At 46.5% G+C, this 15,332-nt stretch overlaps 1 protein-coding gene across 3 annotated transcripts in view; it reads right to left on the bottom strand.

The window, feature by feature from the left end:
- Window positions 1-15,332, bottom strand: part of LOC143291428 (sodium- and chloride-dependent glycine transporter 1-like) — a 96,724-nt gene that overhangs the window by 12,571 nt on the left and 68,821 nt on the right. For all 3 annotated transcript variants that reach the window (XM_076601277.1, XM_076601276.1, XM_076601275.1), the window contains exons 4-10: window positions 12,633-12,773; window positions 10,435-10,606; window positions 8,973-9,105; window positions 3,504-3,638; window positions 2,628-2,731; window positions 1,627-1,751; window positions 690-802 (exon numbers count right to left, since the gene is read on the bottom strand). In XM_076601277.1, the coding sequence (XP_076457392.1) occupies window positions 690-802; window positions 1,627-1,751; window positions 2,628-2,731; window positions 3,504-3,638; window positions 8,973-9,105; window positions 10,435-10,606; window positions 12,633-12,773 (923 nt within the window). The remainder of the gene's footprint in view (window positions 1-689; window positions 803-1,626; window positions 1,752-2,627; window positions 2,732-3,503; window positions 3,639-8,972; window positions 9,106-10,434; window positions 10,607-12,632; window positions 12,774-15,332) is intronic.

The following is a 15,332-nucleotide window of genomic DNA, read 5'->3' as shown; positions in this document are numbered from 1 at the left end:
AGACAGACCTACACACAGAAAAAGTTTTTGTTTCTTTTGTGAACACACTCAGAAGGTAACAGTATGGATAACAATTATAAAGATACCATATTTGTACAGGTGAGCATTATAAGCACACAAGCATGTGCATGTGATGATTATCAATGTTCACACCTGTACAGATCATGATGTTAAATGTTAACATGTACATATAATTACAAATGTTTCCACCTGCACTGATGAGAACTATGAACAAAGACACCTGGACAGAAGAGGATTATAAAGGTACACACCTGTACAGAATGATGGTACACACCTGTACAGAATGAAGGAACACACCTGTACAGAATGAAGGTACACACCTAGGTACACACCTGTACAGAATGAAGGTACACACCTGTACAGAATGAAGGAACACACCTGTACAGAATGAAGGTACACACCTAGGTACACACCTGTACAGAATGAAGGAACACACCTGTACAGAATGAAGGTACACACCTAGGTACACACCTGTACAGAATGAAGGAACACACCTGTACAGAATGAAGGTACACACCTAGGTACACACCTGTACAGAATGAAGGAACACACCTGTACAGAATGAAGGTACACACCTAGGTACACACCTGTACAGAATGAAGGAACATACCTGTACAGAATGAAGGTACACACCTAGGTACACACCTGTACAGAATGAAGGTACACACCTGTGTGCCGAGACCCAGGGTGATGAGCATGGCGAAGAACAGCACGGCCCACAGCTGGGAGATGGGGAGCTTGGTCACCACCTCAGGGTACACCACAAACGCCAAGCCTGCCCCTGAGGATATGTGGACATCGTCATCATCATTGTCATCATCATCATCACTGTCATCATCTTATCACCATCAATACCATCATCAACATTATCATCATCACGATTAACATCATTATCATCACTGTCATCATTATCACCATCACTACCACTATCAACATTGTCATCATCACTGTCACCATCAACATTTTTATCAGCATTGTCATCACTGTTGTCATCATAAACACCACTGTCATTATCATCAGCAGCATTATCATCATCATCATTATTATTATCATCATCATCATTTTCAGCAACATCACCATCACCAACATCACTGTCATCATCAACATCATCATCAGCACCACCATCATCATCACAATCAGCACCACTATCATCAACATCATCACCACCATCATCACCATCAACACCACCACCACGACCATCATCATCACAATCATCACCATCATCAACATCATCATCACCACCATCAACATAACCACCATCATCACCACTACCATTATTATCATCAACATAACCACCATCAACATCATCACCACCCCCATGACCACCTCAATAATCACCATCAACACAACCACCCCATACCACCATACCACCACCACAATAACCACCATCACCCCACCACCATCACCACCACCCCACAACAACCCCCAATAACCATCACCCCACCACCACCACCACCACGCCCCAACAACCACCACCACCACCACCAACAACCACCACCACCACCACCACCACCCAACAACCATCACCGCCACCAACACCACCCCCAAACAACCACCACCACCACCACCACCCATCCCCCCAACACACACAACCCCCCCACTGACCCTCGGTGGCCACGTCCTTGACACTGACGCCCAGCTGGTGTGCCATGTAGCCAATGATGGAGAAGATGACCAGGCCGGCAAACACGCTGGTCAGACAGTCCATCACCGACACCAGCACCGAGTCCCTGCCCACAGCACCACACACCCTCACAGTGGCTTCCTCAACCACCCCCCAACCACCCCCTCTTCCTCAACCACCCCCTCTCTATCCCCCTCTATCCCTTCCTCACTTTCTCCTCTCTTCCCTTTCCTCAGGAGGAATTCTGACAAACCCATACACGCTACACCACGTCTGTCAGAGGCGTCACAGAGTTCTGACAAACCCATACACGCTACACCACGTCTGTCAGAGGCGTCACAGAGTTCTGACAAACCCATACACGCTACACCACATCTGTCAGAGGCGTCACAGAGTTCTGACAAACCCATACACGCTACACCACGTCTGTCAGAGGCGTCACAGAGTTCTGACAAACCCATACACGCTACACCACGTCTGTCAGGCGTCACAGAGTTCTGACAAACCCATACACGCTACACCACGTCTGTCAGAGGCGTCACCGTGTTCTGACAAACCCATACACGCTACACCACGTCTGTCAGAGGCGTCACAGAGTTCTGACAAACCCATACACGCTACACCACGTCTGTCAGAGGCGTCACAGAGTTCTGACAAACCCATACACGCTACACCACGTCTGTCAGAGGCGTCACAGAGTTCTGACAAACCCATACATGCTACACCACGTCAAGTCAGATGCCTGACCAGCAGCATGTGTGTTTGTGACGAAAGAGAGAGAGAGAATGAAGAGACAGGAGAGGAGGGCTCACACTAGACGGATGTTGTGGAACTTGTAGGTTTGTGATGTGTGAGTGTGTGTGTGTGTGTGTGTGTGTGTGTGTGTGTGTGTGTTGTGAGAGAGAGACAGAGAGAGAGAGAGAGTGGAGAGAGAGAAAGAAAGAGAGCAGAGGGAGGGAGAGAGAGGAGTGGGAGGGCTCACAGCAGACAGTTGTTGTGGAACTTGTTGTAGCTGGCCAGAGTGATGAGCCCTCCCCAGCACGGCGACAGGGAGAAGAAGATCTGTACCGCTGCATCGCCCCACACCTGGAAGGTCCACGCACCGTCAGTGTCGCTCTCTCTCACACTGACACACTGTCAGTATCACTCACTCTCTCTCTCTCACACTGACACACTGTCAGTATCACTCACTCTCTCTCTCTCTCACTGACACACAGTTATCGCTCTCTCTCTCACACTGACACACAGTTATCGCTCTCTCTCTCTCACACTGACACACAGTTATCACTCTCTCTCTCTCACACTGACACACCTTCAGTATCGCTCGCTCTCTCTCTCACTGACACACCTTACTGACACACCTTCAGTATCACTCTCACACTGACACACCGTCAGTATCACTCTCTCTCACACTGACACACTGTCAGTGTCTCTCTCTCTCTCTCACACTGACACACCATCAGTATCACCCACTCTCACACTGACACACCATCAGTATCACCCACTCTCACACTGACACACCATCAGTATCACTCTCTCTCACACTGACACACCATCAGTATCACTCTCTCACACTGACACACCATCAGTATCTCTCTCTCACACACTGACACACCATCAGTATCTCTCTCTCTCACACTGACACACCATCAGTATCTCTCTCTCTCACACTGACACACCATCAGTATCTCACTCTCTCACACTGACACACCATCAGTATCACCCACTCTCACACTGACACACCATCAGTATCACTCTCTCACACTGACACACCATCAGTATCTCTCTCTCACACACTGACACACCATCAGTATCTCTCTCTCTCACACAGAGGTCTGTGGTAGGGCGGAGCACTGACCTTGGCATTCAGCAGCTGGTCCCATTGTGGAAGCAGGAAGTAGACGATGCCATCCACCGAGCCTTTCAAGGTCAAACCACGGATCAGCAAAATGGTCAGAACGACGTACGGAAAGAAGGCAGTGAAGTAGACAGCCTGGGGGACACACAACAATCCTGGTTTTTGTTTGGTTTTTGTCCGCTATCATCAGCATTCATTGTCATCAACATTTCCATCATCATCAGCAGCAGCAGCATCGTTTTACTATGTCATCATAACATAATTTTATTATTATTATCAACATCAGCAAGAACTAATAATAAACGTCATTTTCATCATAATCAGCAAGAATCATCATCAACATCATTTTTATTATCATCCTCAACATTGTGTTACCCATTATCAGTAATTGTTGTCATCAACATCATTTTTATCAATATCATCAACACCATTTTTATCATCATCCGCAAGATTCATCATCATCAACATCACTTTCATCATCATCTCTATCACCCCCATCATCATCCGTTATCATCATCACAGCAAAAAATGTAAAAACAACAAAAATACTGGTGCAACTGACAATCAACAAATGAATAAATAAATAAATAAATAAATAAATATACATACATACATACATTACATATATATATATATATATATATATATATATATATATATATATAGTAAATTTCTTCTTGTCTGTTGTCACAAATCTTCATTGAAACAACATAAAAAGACACATTAAGAAGACACACAGAAGGAGCAGGCAGAGGAGAAACAGAAGAAGGAAAAGGAGGAGAAGAAGACACACAGAAGGAGCAGGCAGAGGAGAAACAGAAGAAGGAAAAGGAGGAGAAGAAGACACACAGAAGGAGCAGGCAGAGGAGAAACAGAAGAAGGAAAAGGAGGAGAAGACACACAGAAGGAGCAGGCAGAGGAGAAACAGAAGAAGGAAAAGGAGGAGAAGAAGACACAAAGAAGGAGCAGGCAGAGGAGAAACAGAAGAAGGAAAAGGAGGAGAAGAAGACACAAGGAAGGAGCAGGCAGAGGAGAAACAGAAGAAAGAAAAGGAGGAGAAGAGCAGGAAAAGAGAGGAAGGAAAGAAGACGACGTAGAAGAACAAGCACGAGATGAAGAAGAACAAGAACGAGACGAAGAAGAACAAGAACAAGATGAAGAAGAACAAGCACGAGATGAAGAAGAACAAGAACGAGATGAAGAAGAACAAGCACCAGATGAAGAAGAACAAGAACGAGATGAAGAAGAACAAGCACGAGATGAAGAAGAACAAGAACGAGACGAAGAAGAACAAGAACAAGATGAAGAAGAACAAGCACGAGATGAAGAAGAACAAGAACGAGATGAAGAAGAACAAGCACGAGACGAAGAAGAACAAGAACGAGATGAAGAAGAACAAGCACGAGATGAAGAAGAACAAGAACGAGATGAAGAAGAACAAGAACGAGATGAAGAAGAACAAGAACGAGATGAAGAAGAACAAGAAGGCAATGATGATGGCAAAGAAGAAAAGGAATAAGACGACAAAGAACAGGACTAGAAAAAAGATACCAATGACAAGGAAGATGAAGACGACGACGACAACACACACGACGAAGAAGACAATGAAGAAACTGATGAAGACAAGACACACAGCAAGCACATCCACCCTCTCCACACTTCTGATCCAAACTCGACTTTTGAGGTGTTGGGGTCTAGCTCTCTCTCTCACACATGTATTACACACACACATGTATTACACACACACACACACACACATGCTCTCTCTCTTTCCCAAACTCTCTCTTTCTTTCTCTTTCTTTTGTCTGCCCCTCTTTTTGTCCGTTCATTCAGGTTACGAGGAACAGATATTTCTGACAGTCCACCTTTCTAATCTCTCTCTCTTTCACCTTACAAATCTTTCTCTCTCCCCATCTCTCTCTTTAACCTTTCCATTATCTCTCTCTCTCTCTTACCTTTCCAGTATCTATTTCCTAGCATTCTCTTTCACCTTACCCATCTCTCTCTCACCTTTCAAATCTCTCTTTCCTATCTGACTCTTACACCTTTTGAATATCTCTCTCCCATCTCTGTATTTCACATTACACATCTCCCTCTTTCACCTTACTAATATCCTCTCTCGCTCTCTCTCTCTGCCATCTCTCTCCCTCCTCCACCTTACCAAACACTCTCTATCCCTTCTCTCTCTTTCATCTTTCCAATCCCTCCACCTCTCATTTAACAGTCTCTTTCTTTTCTCATATCTCTCTCTCTCTCTCTCTGTCATCTTACCAGTCCCTCCACCTCTCATTTAACAGTCTCTTTCTTTTCTCATATCTCTCTCTCTCTCTCTGTCATCTTTCCAATCCCCCACCTCTCTATCATTTTTCCCACACCTTTTTCTCACCTTTCCCGCAACACCTTTCTCTCACCTTTCCCCCCAACACCTTTCTCTCACCTTTCCCCCAACACCTTTGTCTCACCTTTCCCCCCAACACCTTTCTCTCACCTTTCCCCCCAACACCTCTGTCTCACCTTTCCTCCCAACACCTCTGTCTCACCTTTCCCCCCAACACCTTTGTCTCACCTTTCCCCCCAACACCTCTGTCTCACCTTTCCCCCAACACCTCTGTCTCACCTTTCCCCCCAACACCTTTGTCTCACCTTTCCCCCCAACACCTCTGTCTCACCTTTCCTCCCAACACCCCTGTCTCACCTTTCCCCCCAACACCTTTGTCTCACCTTTCCCCCCAACACCTCTGTCTCACCTTTCCCCCAACACCTCTGTCTCACCATTCCCCCCAACACCTCTGTCTCACCTTTCCCCCAACACCTTTGTCTCCCCCAACACCTTTGTCTCACCTTTCCCCCCAACACCTTTCTCTCACCTTTCCCCCCAACACCTTTGTCTCACCTTTCCTCCCAACACCGTTCTCTCACCTTTCCCCCCAACACCTCTGTCTCACCATTCCCCCCAACACCTCTGTCTCACCTTTCCTCCCAACACCTTTGTCTCACCTTTCCTCCCAACACCTCTGTCTCACCTTTCCTCCCAACACCTTTGTCTCACCTTTCCCCCAACACCTTTGTCTCACCTTTCCCCCCAACACCTCTGTCTCACCTTTCCCCCAACACCTTTGTCTCACCTTTCCCCCTAACACCTTTGTCTCACCTTTCCCCAAACACCCCTGTCTCACATTTCCCCCAAACACCTCTGTCTCACCTTTCCCCCCAACACCTGTCTCACCTTTCCCCCAACACCTTTCTCTCACCTTTCCCCCAACACCTTTCTCTCACCTTTCCCCCAACACCTTTCTCTCACCTTTCCCCCCAACACCTTTCTCTCACCTTTCCCCCAACACCTTTCTCTCACCTTTCCCCCAACACCTTTCTCTCACCTTTCCCCCAACACCTTTCTCTCACCTTTCCCCCAACACCTTTCTCTCACCTTTCCCCCCTAACACCTGTTCTCTCACCTTTCCCCTCCAACACCTTTGTCTCACCTTTCCCCCCCAACACCTTTGTCTCACCTTTCCCCCCAACACCTTGTCTCACCTTTCCCCCCAAACACCTCTGTCTCACCTTTCCCCCCAACACCTTTGTCTCACCTTTCCCCCCAACACCTTTGTCTCACCTTTCCCCCCAACACCTCTGTCTCACCTTTCCCCCAACACCTTTGTCTCACCTTTCCTCCCCAACACCTTTGTCTCACCTTTCCCCCAACACCTCTGTCTCACCTTTCCCCCAACACCTCTGTCTCACCTTTCCTCCCAACACCTCTGTCTCACCTTTCCCCCCAACACCTTTGTCCCACCTTTCCCCCCAACACCCCTGTCTCACCTTTCCCCCAACACCTTTGTCTCACCTTTCCCCCTAACACCTTTGTCCCACCTTTCCCCCCAACACCCCTGTCTCACCTTTCCCCCAACACCTTTGTCCCACCTTTCCCCCAACACCTTTGTCCCACCTTTCCCCCCAACACCTTTGTCTCACCTTTCCCCCCAACACCTTTGTCCCACCTTTCCCCCCAACACCTTTGTCCCACCTTTCCCCCAACACCTCTGTCTCACCTTTCCCCCAACACCTCTGTCTCACCTTTCCCCCCAACACCTCTGTCTCACCTTTCCCCCGACACCTCTGTCTCACCTTTCCCCCCAACACCTCTGTCTCACCTTTCCCCCCAACACCTCTGTCTCACCTTTCCCCCCAACACCTCTGTCTCACCTTTCCCCCCAACACCTCTGTCTCACCTTTCCCCCCAACACCTCTGTCTCACCTTTCCCCCCAACACCTTTGTCTCACCTTTCCCCAAAAACACCTTTGTCTCACCTTTCCCCCCAACACCTTTGTCTCACCTTTCCCCCCAACACCTCTGTCTCACCTTTCCCCCCAACACCTTTGTCCCACCTTTCCCCCAACACCTTTGTCCCACCTTTCCCCCAACACCTTTGTCTCACCTTTCCCCCCAACACCTTTGTCTCACCTTTCCCCCCAACACCTTTGTCCCACCTTTCCCCCCAACACCTTTGTCCCACCTTTCCCCCCAACACCTCTGTCTCACCTTTCCCCCAACACCTCTGTCTCACCTTTCCCCCCAACACCTCTGTCTCACCTTTCCCCCGACACCTCTGTCTCACCTTTCCCCCCAACACCTCTGTCTCACCTTTCCCCCCAACACCTCTGTCTCACCTTTCCCCCCAACACCTCTGTCTCACCTTTCCCCCCAACACCTCTGTCTCACCTTTCCCCCCAACACCTCTGTCTCACCTTTCCCCCAACACCTCTGTCTCACCTTTCCCCCCAACACCTCTGTCTCACCTTTCCCCCCAACACCTCTGTCTCACCTTTCCCCCCAACACCTCTGTCTCACCTTTCCCCCCAACACCTCTGTCTCACCTTTCCCCCCAACACCTCTGTCTCACCTTTCCCCCCAAACACCTTTGTCTCACCTTTCCCCCAACACCTTTGTCTCACCTTTCCCCCCAACACCTTTGTCTCACCTTTCCCCCAAACACCTTTGTCTCACCTTTCCCCCCAACACCTTTGTCTCACCTTTCCCCCCAACACCTCTGTCTCACCTTTCCCCCCAACACCTTTGTCTCACCTTTCCCCAAACACCTTTGTCTCACCTTTCCCCCCAACACCTCTGTCTCACCTTTCCCCCAACACCTTTGTCTCACCTTTCCCCAAAGCACCTTTGTCTCACCTTTCCCCCCAACACCTCTGTCTCACCTTTCCCCAAACACCTCTGTCTCACCTTTCCCCCTAACACCTTTGTCTCACCTTTCCCCCCAACACCTTTGTCTCACCTTTCCCCCCAACACCTCTGTCTCACCTTTCCCCCCAACACCTCTGTCTCACCTTTCCCCCCAACACCTTTGTCTCACCTTTCCCCAAACACCTTTGTCTCACCTTTCCCCCCCGACACCTCTGTCTCACCTTTCCCCCCAACACCTCTGTCTCACCTTCCCCCCGACACCTTTGTCTCACCTTTCCGGAAGTCTTGATGCCCTTGACCAGACAGACGCTGACCAGCACCCAGGCCAGGAGCAGACACAGGGCCAGCTGCCACCGCACCCCTCCCATCTCCTCCACGCCCTTGGTGATGTCCAGAACAACCGTGCTGTGGACGGGGGGGGGGGGGGGGGGGGGGGGACAACAAACACACACACCCTCCACGTCACTTTCAGTTTCTCTCTTCTTCTTCTTTGTTCGTGGGCTGCAACTCCTACGTTCACTCGAATGTACACGAGTGGGCTTTTACATGTATGACCGTTTTTAAAGGCCATCACTCCTCCACTTAATGAAAGAATGTGGATAACTAAAGGCTATTACTCGTCCACTTACTGAAAGAACGTGGATAACTAAAGGCTATCACTCTTCCACTTACTGAAAGAACATGAATAACTAAAGGCTACTAAAGGCTATCTATCACTGCTCAACTAACTGAAAGAACGTGAATAACTAAAGACTATCACTCCTCCACTTACTGAAAGAAAGTGAATAACTAAAGGCTATCACTCTTCCACTTACTGAAAGAACGTGGATAACTAAAGGCTATCAGTCCTCCACTTACTGAAAGAACATAAATAACTAAAGGCTATCACTCTTCCACTTACTGAAAGAATGTGAATAACTAAAGGCTATCACTCCTCCACTTACTGAAAGAACGTGAATAACTAAAGGCCATCACTCCTCCACTTACTGAAAGAACGTGAATAACTAAAGGCTATCACTGCTCCACTAACTGAAAGAATGTGGATAACTAAAGGCTATCACTCCTCCACTTACTGAAAGAACGTGAATAACTAAAGGCTATCACTCCTCCACTTACTGAAAGAACGTGAATAACTAAAGGCTATCACTCCTCCACTTACTGAAAGAACGTGAATAACTAAAGGCTATCACTCTTCCACTTACTGAAAGAACGTGGATAACTAAAGGCTATCACTCCTCCACTTACTGAAAGAACGTGAATAACTAAAGACTATCATTCCTCCACTAACTGAAAGAACGTGAATAACTAAAGGCTATCACTCTTCCACTTACTGAAAGAATGTGAATAACTAAAGGCTATCACTCCTCCACTTACTGAAAGAACGTGAATAACTAAAGGCTATCACTCCTCCACTTACTGAAAGAACGTGAATAACTAAAGGCCATCACTCCTCCACTTACTGAAAGAACGTGAATAGTACTGAAAGAACGTGAATAACTAAAGGCTATCACTGCTCCACTTACTGAAAGAACGTGAATAACTGAAGGCTATCACTGCTCCACTTACTGAAAGAACGTGAATAACTAAAGACTATCACTCCTCCACTTACTGAAAGAACGTTAATAGTTAACTAAAGGCTATCACTCCTACCAAGGCACACAGGGAATCAAGACTACCGCTCCCTAAGACTGAGCGTTGTTCCGACAAAAGGCTACCCGTCACTGCTCCACTCACTGAAAGAAATCGTCGCTGGGAGAGTGGTGATCGAGGACGGAGGTGTTGGAGGCGTTCTGGATCTCCAGAAACCGCTGGACCCCCACAGTGGCATTGGTGACGCACGAGTTGTTGTACCACAGCCCCCCAAACTGCGTGCAGTTGCTGATCCCTGAGCGATCCTCCAAACATCCTGCAAGATACGGCAGATGTGGAGTGACGGCCTAGACGCAACACGTCCACTCAGGAAGCAAGAGAAACCTGTGTGCACCGGTTCGAATCCCATAGTCGCCAGTAATTTCTTCCAGATTCCCCTCCACTAGACCTTGAGTGGTGGTCTGGACGCTAGTCATTCAGATGAGATGATGAACTGAGGTTCTGTGTGCAGCATGCATTTAGCGCACGTAAAAAAAAAAACACGGCACCAATAGGTTGTCCTTGGCAAAATTCTGCAGAAAAAACACTTCAATTAAAAAATAAAACAAAGAAAACTGCAGGCAGGAAAAAATGCAGAAAAAAAGGGTGTGCGCTCTCAGTGAAATGACACGCTCTCCCTGGGGACAGCAGCCAATTTCACACAGAGAAGTCTGTTGTGACAAAAAAGAGTAATACAAATACAATGAGGTGAGATGAAGTAAAGTAAGGAAAGAATAAGATAAGGTGAGGTGATGATGATGATATGGATACTTATTAAGCGCCTATCCTCGGTCAGAGACCAAGCTCTGAGCACTTGAGACCAAGCTCTGAGCACTTTACAAACACGGAGTCATTTGCACAACAGGCTGTCTACCTGGGTACAGCCGACCGACAGCTGCCACCGGGCATTCATCATTCATTTTTGTGTCATTCAATCAGGTTTCAGTCACGCACGTATATGTTCATATATACATGTAACATTTTATGTGTATGACCTTTTTTTCTTTTTCTTTTTTTAATTTACCCCCAACATGTAGGCGGCCATACTCCGTTTTCAGGGGTGTGCATTCTGTGTATGTTTTTGTTGACATGGACTACAGGATCTTTTAATGTGCTGTATTTGATCTGCATGCACACACAAACACAAACACACACATGCAACATTTTGTGTGCATGACCATCTTTATTTACCCCGTCATGTAGGCAGCCAAGCTCCGATTTCAGGGGTGTGCATGCTGGGTATGTTCTTGTTTTCATAACCCACTGAACACTGACATGGATTACAGGATCTTTAATGTGCATATTTTGCCTTCTGTGTGCGCACACACATGAAGGGGTTTCAGGCACTGCACATAAATTATGATGAGCTTGGAGACTGGAAAACAAAAAAAATCTCCACCATCAAACCAACCAAATGCGACAGGGGGTGGAGGGGGGGGTAGAGGGGATCAAACTCAGCTAACTGGGGGCGAAAGGCTCTGGCTTTATCTGAATAAAACATTTGTTCGTATATTCATTTTTTCGTTCCTTGACCACAGCAACGGGTCACCCATAGTTGTGCATCAGTGAGGCAGTGACACCAGTCTCTCTGCTCACCTTCAGACCTGGGAGATCAGAAAGAAAGGAAAACATCTCCAGCCTTAAACCTATCAGCTGCCACATGGAGGTTCAAACTGTGGACACTCGGAGCGTGAATCCAGTGGTCTAACCATCTGACCACAGCACCTGGCACCCATTGTTGTACATCAGTGAAGCAGTGACACAATACAGAATACTTTATTGTCTCCACAAGAGAAATCAATATGACGCACACTAATCACTGTACACACCTTCAGAGCTCCAGGGACCACACACACTGTGCTCACCACACACTGTGCTCACCACACACACTATGCTCACCACACACTGTGCTCACCTTCAGAGCTCCAGAGACCACACACACTGTGCTCACCACACACACTGTGCTCACCACACACACTGTGCTCACCACACACACTGTGCTCACCTTCAGAGCTCCAGAGACCACACACACTGTGCTCACCACACACTGTGCTCACCACACACTGTGCTCACCTTCAGAGCTCCAGAGACCACACACACTGTGCTCACCACACACACTATGCTCACCACACACACTATGCTCACCACACACACTGTGCTCACCTTCAGAGCTCCAGGGACCACACACACTGTGCTCACCACACACACTGTGCTCACCACACACACTGTGCTCACCACACACTGTGCTCACCTTCAGAGCTCCAGGGACCACACACACTGTGCTCACCACACACTGTGCTCACCTTCAGAGCTCCAGGGACCACACACACTCCAGGGCAGCGTCTTGGCGAAGGAGGCGAAGAAGTAGTAGAGCGTCCAGGCGATGATCATGTTGTAGTAGACAGCGATCAACGAAGACACGATGAACATGGCCCAGCCCACACCTGTCCAAACAACACTGCGTCTTGTCACACAGAGAGAGAGAGAGAGAGAGAGAGAGAGAGAGAGAGAGAGAGAGAGAGAGAGAACACTGAACACTGAACACTTTAATGTCAATAGCTTTACAGCCCTAATGACATGGGGGTTCATAATACAAATAACAACATGCATCAATAGTAATAATATTGATGAAAACCAAAACCAAAACGAAATCAATCAATCTGTGCAACAAAGTGCAGTTCGACCATCCATTCAAAGTAATGGCATGTAGTGAGAAATAAAAACAAAAACATATATAAATGTATAACATAATATTTTCCATATGAGAGTGACAACACAGATTTCACTTTTCACAATGAGCAACACCTGATACTATTTTATTATTGTTGAGTTTTTTTTCGTCGCATGTTATTCGCTTCTGCAATATATTTTGCAAGTGACTGTAGTGAAGTTTCCTGATTTAAATTAAGCACTCCAAAAATATCTTCATACTTTGCTGAATTTGTTTTAAATACAACACATTTTTCTCGAATATCGTCATAAGCTTTACAACTAAACAAAAAATGTAACTCATCCTCCCTTGAATGCCCGAGAGAGAGAGAGAGAGAGAGAGAGAGAAACTCAAGAACACAAGAATTTTATTGTATAGGCCATAAAATGATGCCCCGTTACAACTGATCGTGCTGACAATGTTCGAGTGAACAGTAGTTATAGTATACTATGAACATGATCATTAACAATGTCAAATAAATCTTCAAAAGAAAAAAAACAACTAAAGAAAACGGGAAATAGCATCAACAACGTCGTTTCATATAAATGTATCAATCAAGGTCATGGAGGCAATGCTCATCTTGCATCAAACATTGAAAGCCAGTCATCGAAGGATGAAGCGTATTCTTCTTAAGAATATACTTCGCCGTAAATCATTCTGTCCTGTGCAGTGGAAAAGAAAATGCAGTTCAGTTTCTATTGCATTATGGCAGAATGAGCACTAGCACAATGAAAAAAGACCCATGGTAACAAAAGTGTTGTCCACTGGCAAAATTCTGGAGAAAAAAATCCACCAAAGAGAGAGAGAGAGAGAGGGATACAGATGCAGCAGATAGGGGTTATCTAGCCTAACTCATGGCCTCCAGGCACAAACAGACCATGCACAATGCATAAGTTTAAAGCATTCAGACTGGATACAGATACAGATAATTCAGTGTTACTCATAGCTTCTTGGCACGAACAGACCATTCACAATTTGTCTATCTGTTTAAAGCATTCAGACTGGATACAGATACAGATAATTTAGAGTTACTCACGGCTTCTATGAACTAACAGACCATTCACAATTTGTCCATCTATCTGCTTAAAGCATTCAGACTGGATACAGATACAGATAATTTAGAGTTACTCACGGCTTCTATGAACTAACAGACCATTCACAATTTGTCCATCTCTGTTTAAAGCATTCAGGTGGGATACAGATACAGATAATTTAGAGTTACTCATAGCTTCTTGGCACGAACAGACCATTCACAATTTGTCTATCTGTTTAAAGCATTCAGACTGGATACAGATACAGATAATTTAGAGTTACTCACGGCTTCTATGAACTAACAGACCATTCACAATTTGTCCATCTATCTGCTTAAAGCATTCAGACTGCAGTCAACTCTGATGTCTTGGAGTTCTGAACAGTTTGTTGCTTGTTGACATGACTGCATATTATTTGAAGTTTCTGTTACGTGTTCATGTGTTTGCACCCCCTTCAGGTGGGCCAATGGCCTATACCTGTATAATTATGCGTATCCGAGAGAGAGAGGGGGGGGGGGGTGATAGGGGGAGGGAGGCTGAAGGAAAAGATCAAAGTGGGTGGGGAAAGAGAGAAAGGAGAGGGAGAGTAGGGGCAGAGAGGCACAGAGAGAGAGTGAAAGAGAGAGAGAGGGAGAGAGAGAAAGATTAAAAAAAAAAAGAAAAAAAAGAAGAGAGAGCAAGAGAGATGTTCAGTAACAGACCCAGTGAAAAATGTAACATGAAAACACGAGCGAGCACACACACGCGCAAAAACACAAAACACATGTCACACACACACACAAACATTGTGTAGTAAGTTGATGCTGACAGATGATGAATATATATACAAACAAGACAGGGAAATTTTGTTTATGAATGCTGTTCCAATTTATTGTGTTAATTGATTAACTGAATGTGTATTTTTCATTCATTTATTTACCATTGCACTTGTGTCTTATAAACCTTACGGTTTCATGACAATAAAATCTATTCAACTCTATTCTATTCTATTCACACACGCACACATGTGTGCGTACACAAACACACACACACACACAACACACACATATAATGCAAACACAAACAAAACAAAACACAACACACAAACACAGGTCTTGACCTCACCTCCCACACCCCCAGCCCCTCCCACACACCGACTCCCACCCCCACCCCCTTCCACACACCCACCCCCACCTACCCCACCCCATCCCACACACCCACCCCCACCTACCCCACCCCATCCCACACACCAACTCCCACCCCCACCCCCTTCCACACACCTA

The sequence above is a fragment of the Babylonia areolata genome, chromosome 17 (assembly GCF_041734735.1).
Source record: "Babylonia areolata isolate BAREFJ2019XMU chromosome 17, ASM4173473v1, whole genome shotgun sequence".
NCBI lineage: Eukaryota > Metazoa > Mollusca > Gastropoda > Neogastropoda > Buccinidae > Babylonia > Babylonia areolata.
Note: the sequence above shows the minus strand (reverse complement) of the source record. Positions and strands in the feature narration are given on the sequence as shown.